The sequence below is a fragment of the Stegostoma tigrinum genome, unplaced genomic scaffold (genome assembly GCF_030684315.1).
Source record: "Stegostoma tigrinum isolate sSteTig4 unplaced genomic scaffold, sSteTig4.hap1 scaffold_259, whole genome shotgun sequence".
Lineage (NCBI taxonomy): Eukaryota > Metazoa > Chordata > Chondrichthyes > Orectolobiformes > Stegostomatidae > Stegostoma > Stegostoma tigrinum.
The window spans coordinates 192697-207500 of record NW_026728191.1 but is presented as its reverse complement, the minus strand read 5'-3'; the positions used below and the strand labels follow the sequence as shown (position 1 = coordinate 207500).

The 14804-nt window shown below is 51.7% G+C and overlaps 1 protein-coding gene across 1 annotated transcript; it reads left to right on the top strand.

The window, feature by feature from the left end:
- The first annotated feature begins 11735 nt into the window (after positions 1-11735).
- Positions 11736-14590, top strand: LOC125448223 (homeobox protein Hox-C12a-like). Its single transcript, XM_059643786.1, has 2 exons — positions 11736-12265; positions 14329-14590. The coding sequence occupies exons 1-2, from the start codon at positions 11736-11738 to the stop codon at positions 14588-14590; spliced, it is 792 nt and encodes a 263-aa protein (XP_059499769.1).
- The last annotated feature ends 214 nt before the right edge of the window (positions 14591-14804 follow it).

Genomic DNA, 14804 nt, shown 5'->3' with positions numbered 1-14804 from the left:
GTGAGAGAGAGACGCAGAAATAAAATCAGAGGAGAAAGACAGAGACGGTGAGAGGAAGAGAGCCAGAGACGATGACACGTAGTGAGAGAGTGAGTGTGAGAAAGAGAGAGAGAGAGAGAGAGATAAACATATTTTCTCAAGGACTTGGGGAAGTGAGTTGGGAGCGGGAGCTTTCACGCTGAATTTTTTTTCGGGAGCGAGGTGTCGAATTTCTCAGAACCCAACAGGAATGGGACTGTGATAGTGGAAACTGCAGACGCTGGAGAATCCGAGATAACAAAATATGGGGCTGGATGAACACAGCAGGCCAAGCAGCATCTCAGGAGCACTTAGGAATGGGCCTGTTTTTTGCTTAGAATCCCTACAGTGTGGAAACAAGCCCTTCGGCCCAACAAGCCCACGCCGAAGTTGAATTCCCACCTCCCCCTCTCTCCCTATTTATTCCAGTTCCCTCTCCCCATCCCCCTCTCTGATGAAGGGTCTAGGCCCGAAACATCAGCTTTTGTGCTCCTGAGATGCTACTGGGCCTGCTGTGTTCATCCAGCCTCACATTTCATTATCTTGGATTCTCCAGCATCTGCAGTTCCCATTATCACTGATACAATTTTAACCTCACTGCGAAGCCTCTTCCAGGGATGCCTAACCTGAAGAAGACACCCTCCTCCCTCCGGACCAACCTCAGGGAATCTCTCTCCCATTGCAACTCTCTTGTAATCTCTTCGGCCTTGAAACTGCTCGACCATGTCCTGGAGCAAACCAGGTACCACAGCCACATCACCTTCCTCAGCACCTGCCTACAGAACCGGATCATCCCACCTCCTTGACCTGTCTGTCTTCCCTGGACTGACCTATCCCCTCCCTACCTCCCCACCTATACTCTCTCCACTTATCTTCTTTACTCTCCATCTTCGGTCTGGCTCCCCTCTCTCCCTATTTATTCCAGAACCCTCACCCCATCCCCCTCTCTGATGAAGGGTCTAGGCCCGAAACGTCAGCTTTTGCGCTCCTGAGATGCTGCTGGGCCTGCTGTGTTCATCCAGCCTCACATTTTATTATCTTGGATTCTCCAGCATCTGCAGTTCCCATTATCATTGAATTCCCACCTGCCCGCTCAGCCCCGCTCCGCCGCCTCCCCCGGCCCCAACCTCTCCCGAGGTGGCGAGCGAGGCGAGAGGCACCCGTTCAGCGGAGGAATGGGGTTAACTTGTCGCGGTGGGCCGCCCTGGGTCGGCCGGCCATTCTGGAGAGTCTTCATCGCGGGAGGTGCATGAGCTGCTTCATTTTGACCCACACAGAACACATGGTCCACCACCATCACCCCCCCTTCCCTTCACACCGACCAACCCCACCCCAGGGCGCGGCCCCTGGCCTGGATAAACAAACAGCCTCACAGTCGCATGGATGGATGGATAGACTTGGTTACATAGACAGATAGAGGGACAGACACATAGTCAAATGTTCACATGGATAGACACACAGACGCATAGTCGTATGGTGATCTGGACAAACAGAGACACATAGGTAACTAAATAAATATACAGATAGACACAGTGTCACGGGGATAGATAGATAAATAGATAGATAGAGACACTTGGTCACATGGTCACGTAGATGGGCAGTCAGACACACAGAGTGGCACATCTTCAGATGGACAGATAATCTGCTTGAACCGCCCGCTCCCTAAAGCGGGGGGGAAAAACCTTCTCCGTTTAGGGGTGTGGCGGGGTTGGGGCTGGTGGTGGTTTGTGGGGGCGAAGCTAGCGACATTATCGCGGGAGGATTTCGAATGAACCGTCCTGTGGCAAAAGGTGGGGGCGTGTGGAGTGTGTGTGTGAGTTGGGGGGGTGGGGTGGTGCGCGGGAAGTGTGAGAGAGAGCCTGGGAGAGTGTGTTTGTGTGGGAGGAGTGTGCGTCTGAGTGAGAGCATGTGAGTGAGAGAGAGTGTGCCTGTGAGAGGTTGTGTCAGTGCGTGTGTGTGTCGGGAGTGGGTGGGGGAGGGGTAGTGTGTGCGTGTGTGTCAGGGGGGCGGCGAGGCACGGGAAGTGTGAGAGAGAGCCTGGGAGAGAGTATGTTTGTGTGGGAGGAGTGTGCGTCTGAGTGAGAGCATGTGAGTGAGAGAGAGTGTGCCTGTGAGAGGTTGTGTCAGTGTGTGTGTGTGTGTGTGTGTGTGTGTGTGTGTGTGTGTGTGTGTGTGTGTGTGTATCATGGTGGGGGAGCGGGGCACGTGAGAGAGACCCTGGGAGAGTTAGTAAAGGGTTTTCCGATGCCGGACTTTCATCTCTGAGTCGTGTGTGAGGAACACCTGGGTTGGGGATGTGGTGGGTGGGGTAGTGGGGAGGTGTGAGGGAGTGTGCGTGCGTGAGGGAGGGAGAGAAAGATTGCGTTTGTGAGAAAGAGTGTTTTTGAGATCACAAAGTGTGGGGCTGGATGAACGCAGCAGGCCAAGCAGCATCTTAGGAGCACAAAAGCTGACGTTTCGGGCCTAGACCCTTCATCAGAAAAAAAGGCGATATGTGTGAGAGAGAGTGCATGTGTGAGCGTGAATGAGTGAGCGTGTTTGTGTGTGAGAGATAGTGTGTGTATGGATGAGAGAGAGAGACTGAGTGAGTGCGTTTGTGTGTGAACGTGTGTGTGAGAAAGAGCATGAGTGAGCAAGAATGAGTGTGCGTGAATTTGTGTTTGAGGTAGCATGAGTCCTTGTGAATGAGTCAGTGTGTTTTGTATGTGAGAGATGGTATGAATGAGAATGTGTGTGAGAGAGAATGTGAGTGTGAGAGATAACAAGTGTAGAGCTGGATGAACACAGCAGGCCAAGCAGCGTCAGAGGAGCAAGAAAGCTAACGTTTCGGGCCTAGATCCTCGTGTTTTGTGTGCGAGAAACTGTATGTGAACTTGTGTGAGACAGTGTGAATGAGTAAGTGTGCTTGTGTGCTGGATACTGTGTGTGTGAATATGTTTGCATGAGAGAGGCTCATGATTGTGTGTGCATTTGTGTGTGAAGGACAATGTGTGCGTGAGAGAGACTGTGAGTGTGTGAGAGAGAGAGAGACAGTGTGTGTGTGTGTGAGAGAAAGGCTGTGAATGTGTGTATGTGTGTGAGAGAGAGAGACGGCATGTGAGTGTGTGTATGAGAGAGTGTGTGCATATGTGAGAAACTGAGTGTGTGTTTGTGTGAAGGACAGTGCATGAGTGTGTGTGCGAGAGAGAGAGAGACTGTGAATGTGTGTGAGTGAGACTGTGAATGTGTGTGAGTGAGACTGTGAATGTGTGTGTGAGAGAGAGACTGTGAATGTATGTGTGTGAGAGACTGTGAATGTGTGTGTGAGAGCGAGACTGTGAATGTGTGTGTGAAAGAGAGACTGTGAATGTGTGTGTGAGAGAGACTATGAATGTGTGTGTGAGAGACACTGTGAATGTGTATGTCAGAGAGAGACTATGAATGTGTGTGTGAGAGACACTGTGAATGTGTGTGTCAGAGAGAGACTGTGAATGTGAGTGTGAGCTAGAGAGACTGTGAATGTGTGTGAGAGAGAGACTGTGAATGTGTGTGTGAGAGAGACTGTGAATGTGTGTGTGAGAGAGAGAGACAGCGTGTGAGTGTGTGTGAGAGAAAGGCTGTGAATGTGTGTGTGTGAGAGACTGTGAATGTGTATGTCAGAGAGAGACTGTGAATGTGAGTGTGAGCTAGAGAGACTGTGAATGTGAGTGTGTGTGAGAGAAAGGCTGTGAATGTGTGTATGTGAGAGAGAGAGACGGCATGTGAGTGTGTGTATGAGAGAGTGTGTGCTTATGTGAGAAACTGAGTGTGAGTTTGTGTGAAGGACAGTGTGTGAGTGTGTGTGAGAGAGACTGTGAATGTGTGTGAGAGAGACTGTGAATGTGTGTGTGTGAGAGAGAGACTGTGAATGTGTGTGTGTGAGAGACTGTGAATGTGTGTGTGTGAGAGAGAGAGACTGTGAATGTGTGTGAGAGAGACACTGTGAATGTATGTGTGTGTGAGAGAGACTGTGAATGTGTGTGTGAGCTAGAGAGACTGTGAATGTGTGTGTGAGAGAGACTGTGAATGTGTGTGTGAGAGAGAGACTGTGAATGTGTGTGTGAGAGTGAGACTGTGAATGTGTGTGTGAAAGAGAGATTGTGAATGTGTGTGCGAGAGAGACTGTGAATGTGTGAGTGAGAGAGACTGAATGTGTGTGTGAGAGACACTGAATGTGTATGTCAGAGAGAGACTGTGAATGTGTGTGTGTGCGAGAGAGAGACTGTGAATGTGTGTGTGAGCTAGAGAGACTGTGAATGTGTGTGAGAGAAAGCCGGCGTGTGAGTGTGTGTATGAGAGAGTGTGTGCCTATGTGAGAGACTGAGCGTGTGTTTGTGTGAAGGACTGCTTGTGAGCGTTTTTCTGAGACAGCGAAAGTGCCGATGAATGAGTGAATGTGTATTTGTGCGTGAAGGACGGTGAGTGATGGGTGTGTGAGAGAGGGAGACTGTGAGTGATTGAGTGAACGAGCATGTATTTGTGTGAGTTCACATGAGCAAATCCCTTCTCTCTCCACCCCCCCCCCTTAACTACACATTCAAAGCTAATCGAGAGTCCCCCTGCCTCCTGAAACCAAAGCCCCCCACCCCTGCACCCGGCTCCCGCCTCCCATCCCCTCTCCCACCCACATTCCCGCTACACCTCGCCAGTTCCTGCTCCGACCCACCAAATCCAATCTGAATTCAGGACAGCCAATAGGAATGGCTGTGACCCTCAGCGGAATCTCCGAATGGTTATCCACGCCCAGGATTGGGGGTTGGAGGAGGAGGGGTGGGGGATGGGGTTGTGGTGGGGTTGGGAGTAGGGGGGGGGGGTATGTCATTGCGTCTAGTTCCCCAGACAAACGCTTTGTACCATCACTCTCCCCCCAGCCCCGTGTCCCCCTCCACAGCATCCGACCTCGCCAGGGAAACCTGCAGTTAAATCGTATGTTGACGCGCAACTCGGGGGGTCCCATCGGAGAGAGAGAGAAGAGGGAGAGGGGAGAGACAGAGAGAGAGAGAGGGAGAGACAATAAAAGCAGGGGAGAGAAAGATAAACACAGTGAAACAGGAGAGAGGGAGAGACACAGGGAGACGCAGGAGCGAAAGACAGAGAGACACAGGGAGAGGGAGACGTGGGAGCGAAAGACAGAGAGACACAGGGAGAGGGAGACGTGGGAGCGAAAGACAGAGAGACACAGGGAGAGGGAGACGTGGGAGCGAAAGACAGACAGGCAGAGACACCGAGGGAAACGCTGGAGAGATAGAGGGAGAGGGACATGGAAGAGGCGGAAAGACAGGTCGAGAGAGCTCGAAACAGAGAAAGGGAGATAGAGTGGGAGAAGAGAAAGGGACAGAAATGGAGAGGTGGGAAGAGAGAGAGACACACTCACAGAAATACAGACAGAGAAGGGGAAAGAAAGAGAGCGCGAGAGAGACATAATACGAGAGAGAGAGAGCACAAGTGTGACAGTCATGATACAGAGAGCATTGCCCTGGGTTAATTTATTAATGCGGAATGCCACGTTTCCCTGGTCATGTCCCTCACTCAATAGGATCTAACCCCCCCGCCCCAAGTAAACAGTCACTTGGCGAAGTTTTGATTAACAAAAGTACTTAACCATTGAATGAAAAAGTACAGGAGCGAGGCATCGAAAACACACACTCACATTCATACCTACTCACACAAAAGAACATAGCACACAGAGCCGCGCACTCTCTCTCACACACTGCACATAGAGGCACACACAACACGCCCAGACACAGGCAGGCACACACACACACACACACACACACACACACACACACACACACACACACACACTCTCTCTCTCTCACACACACACTCACACTCACACACACACACTCACACACACACACACATACACACACTCACACACACACACACTCACACACACACATACACTCACACACACACACACACACACACACACACACACATACACACACACACTCTCTCTCACACACACACACTCACACACACACATACACTCACACTCACACACACACACTCACACACACACACATACACACACTCACACACACACACTCTCTCTCTCACACACACACTCACACACACATACACTCACTCACACACACTCACACTCACACACACACATACACTCACATTCACACACACACTCACATACACACACTCACACACACACACTCTCACACACACACACATACACACACATACACACACACATACACACACTATCACAGCTCTACTCACTCTCGAACATACAGGCGCGCGCGCGCGCACACACACACACACACACACACGATCACAGCCCTACTCACTCTCCAACATACAGACACGCACACAGAGGCACACACACACAAATACACACACACTATCATAGCCTTACTCTCTCACACAATTACACACAGACACGCACACACAGGCACACACAAACACACACATACGCGCTCTTTTTCACCCCCACAAGCACATACAGAGGCTCACTTGCTCTCTTACACAGACGCGCGCGCGCACACACACACACACATTTAAAATGCGGATACATATCTGCAACTGAGGGATAAAATTGCATCTGAATTTTTAAAAAGGACAAAAGCATTAATTTAATTTTATTTAATCACACTCTATTTAATGGTGATTTTAAATCGCCTGTCTACTTTTCTCTTTAGAGAATAAGTTATTTGATGGGTTATCATTTCGCAGAAATCGAGTCAAGGCAGGAGTCTGGGGATTTAAAATGGATAAATACTGGGAGGGGTTACAGAAGTTTAAAACGGTAACAATTATTGTTAATAATTTGCAAATTATCCGTGCCCAATTCTCCTCACATTGAGAAATATTACAGGTCATTTCTGTAGAACGGGAACGCAGCCTCGTTAATCCCATCGACAGCGCCTCATCCGAAAGGGAAAAAAAAACGGAGAGGTAGAATATGGAAGAAGGAGAGACGAAGAGAGAGGCAGGGAGGGAGACAGGGAGAGAGGCGAAGAGACAAAAAGGCAGAGAGAGAGAAAATGAGACACAGCTGGAGGGGGTCAGAGGAAGACAGATGAACGGAGAAAGTTTGCTAGAGGGCGAGAAACTGAGGGGTTAGAGGGACAGAGAGAGAGAGAGAAAGAGAAAAGGAGGAAGGTAAGAGAAGGACAGAGAGAGATTGAGAGTGAGACAGATAAAGGGAGAGGGACAGAGAGAGGCAAAGCGACAAAGAGAGAGGGAGGGAGCAAGAGAGAGAAACAGGCAGACGGAGGGAAGCAGAGAAAGACTGAGATACAGAGAGGGAGGGAGGAAAACACAGAGAGACAGACAGACAGAGAAAGAGAGAGAGAGGCACGCAGACAGATACAGATGGACGGAGATGGGGAGAGAGAGAGAGAGGTTGCGAGATGGACGAACCGAAGAAAAATCACAGACGGAGAGAGAGACAGAGACAGAGAGTGGCAGAAAGAAAGTCGGAGAAAGGGAGAGAGAGACTGGGGGGGGGGGGGGGAGAGAGAGAGAGAAAGAGACGGAGATAGCGACAGAGAGAGATGAGCATTGGATATTTCGAATTCCAGATATATTTGTCCCGCAGAATTGTTGGAGAAACACTCTCTTACCTCACACTGGGAGAAACTCCCGAGCCGGTTCTGCAAATGGAATCGAAAATATGAAACCCGGGAATTTTTTGTTTATTTTAAATTGTAAATAACATTTTCGGTTTTAAAAATTCAACTCACGCAGATGTTCCAGCGGATTCTTAGGAGAACTTAACATTGATCGTTATATTTAAAGAAAGGCGGACGGACAGACGCAGAGACAGGCAGACACACGAGATTGCACACATGCAGCGAGAGATACGCACGGACACAGAGTGAGAGACACACAGTGCCCTCTGCCCCGCTCACACACTCTCTCTCGCACGCCTGCCTACTTTCACACACTCTCGCGTTCACACCCGCCGTCTCTGGCTCTCACACTCTCTCACACGCACACCCGTCGCCTCTCGCCCTCTCCAACACACGCATTCTCTCTCACTCGCACGAACACAGCCTCTCACACGCTGTCGCAAACTTTCATAAGCGCTCACACACACACAAACCCACCTTCACACCCTCTCACTTTCACACCCGCTGTCTCTCGCTCTCACACACATATGCCAACACACTGTCACTTCTACGCTCTCACTCCCTATCACAGACATTCTCACTCTCACGCACTCACATTCACATACGGTGTGTCTTTCCCATAACAAACACAGCGTCTCTCGCCCTCTCTCACTCACATTCTGTCCCACACACAAACATACTCACGCAACCTTTTATTCACACACCCTCTCCCTCACGCACAAGTTGTCTCTCGCTGTTTCTCTCACACACTGTCTTACTCACACGCACTCTCTCTCGGTCTCTCTCACACACACAAACATGCTCTCTCACACACCCTCACATTCACACACGATCCCTCTCTCTCACACACGCAGGGAGACACACGGAGGCAGACAGAGAGACACAGAAAGACAGAGAGAGAGAGAGACGTAGAGACCTACACAAACTGGCACAGAGAGGCACTGACGCACCGAGAGAGAGAGAGAGAGAGACAGTCACGTAGACAGAGAGAGAGGCAGGCAGAAAGAGAGAGACAGAGACGCAGGGAGACAAAGACATAGAGGAGAGAGTCACACATACACACAAGGGAACTTACACACACAGGGAGATGCAGACAGAGAGAGAGAGAGATACAGTGAGGGGGAGTTGGAGGCAGAGGGAGAGACACAGATAGTGATACAAAATCAGAGAGACAGAGAGAGAGAGAGAGAGAGAGAGCAGTGAGGAGAAGAAAGACGGAGAGATCTAGTGAGATAGACAGATAGACAGAGATCGGGAGGACAGAAGAGCGAAACAGGAAGAGAGACAAAACGAGGCAACGAGACAGAGAGAGAGACAGAGAGAGAGACAGAGAGAGAGAGACAGAGAGAGAGACAGAGAGAGAGAGAGACAGAGAGAGAGAGACAGAGAGAGAGGCAGAGAGAGAGAGAGAGACAGAGAGAGAGACAGAGAGACAGAGAGAGAGGCAGAGAGAGAGAGAGACAAACAGAGAGACAGAGAGAGAGACAGAGAGAGAGAGACAGAGAGAGAGACAGAGAGAGAGACAGAGAGAGAGAGACAGAGAGAGAGACAGAGAGAGAGACAGAGAGAGAGAGAGACAGAGAGATGAAGTTGGAGACAGAGAAGAACAAAGAGAGACGGACGGAGAGGAGAGAGAGAAACAGTGAGACAGGGAGAAAGCCAGAGTGAGGAGAGATAGAAATAGATAGGTAGAGGCGTGGGGTGGGAGGGGGGGAGAGAGAAAGAGACAGAGAGAGCGAGAGATAGAGGGGGGAGAACGAGACAGAGAGCGAGAGATAGAGGAGAGGAGAAAGAGACAGAGAGCGAGAGGTAGAGGGGGGGAGTAAGAGACAGAGAGAGTGAGAGAAAGAAAGAGGGAGGGGGTAGAAAGAGACAGAGAGAGAGCGAGGTATGGGGGTGGGGTGGGGGGGGGGGGGGTGAGAAGGGACAGAAAATGAAACGCAGCCGGGAGCTGTTATGTGACCCCGAACTTCAAACCACCCCATCTCCCCGTCCGGGCCCCCTTCAGCCAAAATACTGAGAATTCAATGAACGATCCATTGAAGAGATTTTTTTGATTAAAAATGATTGCATTCTGTTGGCTCTGTCACATTTGCACAACCATCCGCGCACTCCGGCTTTAGTTTTAATTTTAGCATTGGCGTGAAGTCGTAGTATTCGTTCAGATGCTCGCTCAAAATGCAGTGAAACGGTGGGATGGAGAGGTCAGAGAGTTGGGAAGCGAATGCACATAACGCAGAAAGCGAGAGAGATGGCGGGGCAGGGAGAGGGCGAGAGACACGGACGGAAAGGAACAGAGACAAGAGGGAGTGACGGACAGGAAGCCGGAGAGAGAAACTGAGTCGGAGAGGAGAGGGAGACAGAGACAGAGGGAGACGAGCAGGGGAGAGATGAGAGACGGAGGAACAAGGAAGAAAAACGGAGAGAGGTAGACAGCGAGATCGTCGGAGAGGGGTAGAGAGAGAGAGAGAGATTGAGCGCTGGAATAGCAGCAGGGAGAGAGAAAGATGGAAGGGAAGTCGTGAGATAGAGATACAGGGAAAGAATATCAAGTATAGGAATTGGGAGGGCCATGTTGCGGCTCTGCAGGACATTTTTGGCATTTTGAGTTTAATTCCGGTCTCCCTGCTACAGGAAGGACGTTGTGAACGGCGCCAGGAAGGATTCACCGGGATGTTGGAGGGTTCGAGCTACAGGGAAGGGCTGGGGGCTGTTTTCCCCGGAGCGTCGGAGGCTGAGGTGGGGGGGTGGGGGGCGGGTGACCTAATAAGAGGTTCATAAAACCACGAGGGGGGCGCATGGATAGGGTGAATAGACAAGGTCTTTACCCCCCAGAGGGTGGGGGAGAGTCCAAAACTAGAGGGTTGAAGTTGAGGGGGGGGGGGAAGGGAGCTGAGGGGGTAACATTTTCACACAGAGGGTGGTGCGTGTGTGGGACGAGCTGCCAGAGGTAGTGGGTGGGGGCTGGGACAGTGACGACATTTAAAAGGCGTCTGGAAATGGGACGTGGATAGGAGGGGGTTAGGGGACCAAATGGGGACTGGATTAGTTTAAGATATCTGCTCGGTATGGGTGAGTTGGACCGAAGGGTCTGTTTCTGTGCTGTACAGCTTTTCACTCTTAGAGAGGAGGTTACTGGCGGAGAGATAGCGACAGAGGGAGAGAGAGAGAAAGAAAGAGAGAGGTGGTGAAAGAGACTGACAGAGATAGAGAGTCATTGGCACAGAGACGGTAGCAGAGGGCGAGTGAGAGTTATATAGCAAGGGGAATAACCCCGGGGGAGAAAATGCGAGAAAGATAAACAGAGATTGAGAGAGATATGAGGAAGGAGAGAGATTGAGAGGGCGATGAAGAGTCAGAGAGAGTGGGAGAGAGGTAAAGGGAGAGATTGAGAGGGAGGAACAACGAGAGATAGATAGAAAAAGATAGCGAGAGTGTCGTTGAGGGAAAGATGACGGGGAGAAATCATAAGAGTTAGATAGTGAAAGAAAAAGCCGGAGAGAGAAAATGGGAAAGAGGCAGATTGAGGCTGAGAGACGGGTGATGAGGAGAGACAATAGGAGAGCAAGAGACTGAGAGAGAGGAGCAGGAGGGAGATAGTGGGAGAGGGGTAGAGAGAGGTAGTGAGTGAGAGATTGTGGGAGAGAGAGACGGTGAGAGGGAGAGAGAGCGCGTGAGTGAGAGAGGGATAGTGGGACAGACATAGTGCGAGAGATGGTGACAGACGGAGACCGAGTGGGAGACTGAGAGATGGATGGAGAGAATGAGGCACGGTGAGAGAGGGAGAAAGCGTGGGGAGGAGAGGTGGTGACCGGCGAGAGAGAGAGAGAGAGATAGATAGATAAAGTTTGCTGTTTGTGAGCTGAGGCTGGGGAGGGGCTGGTTGGCGGCGGGGGGGTTGGGGGGGTGCAGAATCTTCCTTGCTGCTGGGACGAATTTGATGGGGGGAGGGAAGCGGGAGGTGGGGAGGGAGAGGGCGGCACTTTTCCAAACCCCGCCGCTTTCATCTGTTCAACTGGGCGCGGAACGGGCAGGGGAGGGGTGGGACGGAGAGGGGTGGAACAGGGAGGGGTGGTGGTAGAGTGCGGGAAGCACAGGGCGCTGGCCATGTCCGATCCCAGTCAGCTGAACCCGGCTTTCCTGGGACCCCTGGTGAACATCCACACCGGCGACGCTTTCTACCCACCGAATTTCCGGGTACCGGCTGGTCAGCCGGCCAGCCTCCCGTCCGTGCCTTACCGGCAGCGGGACGGTGCCTGCCCCCTCCCATGGGCAAGTGGGGGCAGCCACGGGTGCCCTCAGACCTACCCGGGACGGGCCCCGGTTACAGTCGGCGGGCCCCCGGGGACGGAGGCTGCGGCCACCGGCGCCAGGCGTTACGACCCACGGGAGCTGCCCCCTGCATCGCCAGCGCTGCCAACACGAGCCGCGGCACCGGGAAGACGGGTCCCCGGGCCGGCTGAAACCGGAGGGCCAGGAGTGGACCCGCGGCCCCCTTCAGAAACACGCCCCCACCCCCCCACCCCCCCGCCCTACCGCCCACACCCAGGCTCTGAGCCGGGAGCCTCCGCCGGTGGACTCCGACTCCGTCTCTGCGCCCGGTGCCCACTGCGGCGGGGGCGGGTTACCCGCGGGAGGTGAGAGCGGGGACGAGAAGGGGGTGTTTTGCTTTTTTTTGTGGGGTGGGTAACCCCGATGGGGATAGGGCGGCTGTAACGTCGCAGTTCGGTCGGCCGCCCTCCCGGTCGAGAGCGGCAGCAGATGGGCGCTTCGTGGAGGGGAGCGGGGCGCGACATTTCCCTAACTATCCCAATCTCACTCCCTACCCCTGTGTGGCCCGCCATCTCATTGCCTCTGTCTAAGCCTCAAACTCTCTCTCTCTCTCAGACAAGATCGGTTTCCCGTTCATTCGCACTCTCCTGCTGTCCCCCACCAACCCCACTTTTTCTGTCTCTCAATCTCTCCCTTTCTCCATCGCCCTGTTCTTCCACTAACTCACTGCCACTATCCTCCTCTCATCCCCTCTCTAACGATCTCAATATCTCTACCTCTCTCTCTCTCTCTCTCTCTCTTCCTCCTTTTCTCTATCTTCCTCTTTTTCTGCTAACACTGCCACTATCCTCCACTCACCCCCCTCTCGAACAATCTCTGTTTCTCTCTTTCTCTCCGTCTATCTACCTCTCTGCCTGTCTCTGTGTGTGTCTCTCTCTCTGTATCTCACTCTCAGCCTTTCCCCCTCTCCCTGTATCTCTCTCTCTCCTTCTCTCACCCCCTCTCTGTCTACCTGTCTCTCCATGTCTCTCTCTCGCAGTCTCCCTCTCTCTATTGGTGTGTCCCAGTCTCTCCCTCTCTCTCTCTGTTTTTCTCTCGGTCTCTCCATCTCTGTCTGTCTTTTCTCTATATCTCTCTGTGTCTCAGTCTCTCTATCTCCCTCTCTCTCAGTCTCCCCCTGCCCCCACCACTCTCCTTCTCTCTCTCTCTCTCTCTCTCTCTCTCGCTGTCTCTGTCTGTCTGAACCCCTCCCAGATTAAGAGTGGAGGGAGGAGCTGTGCTACCTGTGAAGTGACCCTGCAGCTGGAGATTTCAGAGTTTTATGTGAGTGCCTGAGTGTGTATATTTCTGTGTGTGTGTGTGTGTGTGTGTGTGTGTGTGTGTGTGTGTGTGTGTGTGTGTGTGTGTGAGAGAGAGAGAGTGTGTGTAAGTGTACCCCTGTGAGTGTATGAGAGTGTAAGTGCGTCCCAATGTGTGTGTGTCTGTGTGAGTGTAAGTCTATCTTTGTGAGTGTGTATGTGTGGGTGTGAGTGTGCAAGTCTATCTCTGTGAGGGTGTTGGTGAGTGCAAGAGTGTGAGTGTATCTCTGTGAGTGTGTGCATAAGTGTGAGAGTGTACATCTGACTCTGTGAATATGTGTGTGTATCTGTGTGCGAGTGTAATTCTATCTCTGTGAGTGTGTGCATGAGTGTGTGTGTAAGTCTACCTCTGTGCGTGTGTGTGTGTGGGTGTGAATGTGTAAGTCTATCTGTGACTGTGAGTGTGTGTGTGTGAGTGTAAGTCTCTCTATGAATGTCTGTGTGTGAGTCTAAGTCTATCTCTGTCAGTGTGTATGTGTGGGTGTGAGTGTGCAAGTCTATCTCTGTGAGTGTGTGTGTGAGTGTATGAGTCTAAGTCTATCACTGTGAGTGTTAGTGTGTAAGTCTATTTCTGTGAGTGTGTGTGAGGGAGAGAGTGTAAGTCTATCTCTGTGAATGTGTGTGTGTGAGTGTAAGTCTATCTCTGTGAGTGTGTGCATGAGTGTGTGTGTAAGTCTACCTCTGCGTGTGTGTGTGTGGGTGTGAATGTGTAAGTCTATCTGTGATTGTGAGTGTGTGTGTGAGTGTAAGTCTCTCTGTGAATGTCTGTGCGTGAGTCTGTCTATCTCTGTGAGTGTGTGTGTGTTTGAGTCTAAGTCTATCACTGTGAGTGTGTGTGTAAGCCTATCTCTGTGTGTGTGTGTGTGTGTGTGTGTGTGTGTGTGTGTGTGTGTGTGTGTGTGTGTGTGTGTTGGTGTGCGAGTGCCAGTGTGTCCCGTTCGCCCTTTGATCTTTGACTGTGTCTTGTTCTATCTTCCCCTCCCCATTCCCTCTTCCCCCCGCGTCCACCCCCTTCCTCCCCAACTCCCTTGTCAATCCGCCTCACCTGAACCCCGTCCTCCCTCCGTGAGCAACAAACACCAGCCGCTAGACCAGGGCCCCTGGTACTCCCCGCACTTGCGGACACGGAAGAAGCGAAAGCCTTACAGCATGGGGCAGATTGCGGAGCTGGAAGGGGAGTTCATGGTGAATGGGTTTGTCAACCGGCAGCGCCGAAGGGAACTTTCTGACTGGCTCACCCTCACGGACCAGCAAGTCAAAATCTGGCTTCAGAACCGGCGGATGAAAAAGAAACGTCTCTACCTGCGGGAGCAGGCTTTCAATTTCTTCTGAGAGGTGGTGGTGGGGTTGAAACATAGAGACAGACAGACAGACAGAGGGAGACAATGAGAGAGAGAGGGAGAGACAGAGAAAGAGAATGAGAGCAAGACAATGAGAGAGAGAGTGTGACAGAGACACAATGAGAGAGAGAGAATGTGACAGAGATGTAATGATAGGGAGAGACTGAGACAGAGAGAGAGACAATGAGAGAGAAATGATGAGACAA

Excerpts from the sequence above, each read along its gene's own strand:
- LOC125448223 (XM_059643786.1), top strand. The coding sequence starts at position 11,736 with ATGTCCGATCCCAGTCAGCTGAACCCGGCTTTCCTGGGACCCCTGGTG. Across the intron at positions 12,266-14,328 it reads GGGCGGGTTACCCGCGGGAG|CAACAAACACCAGCCGCTAG; the intron begins GTGAGAGCGGGG and ends TCCCTCCGTGAG.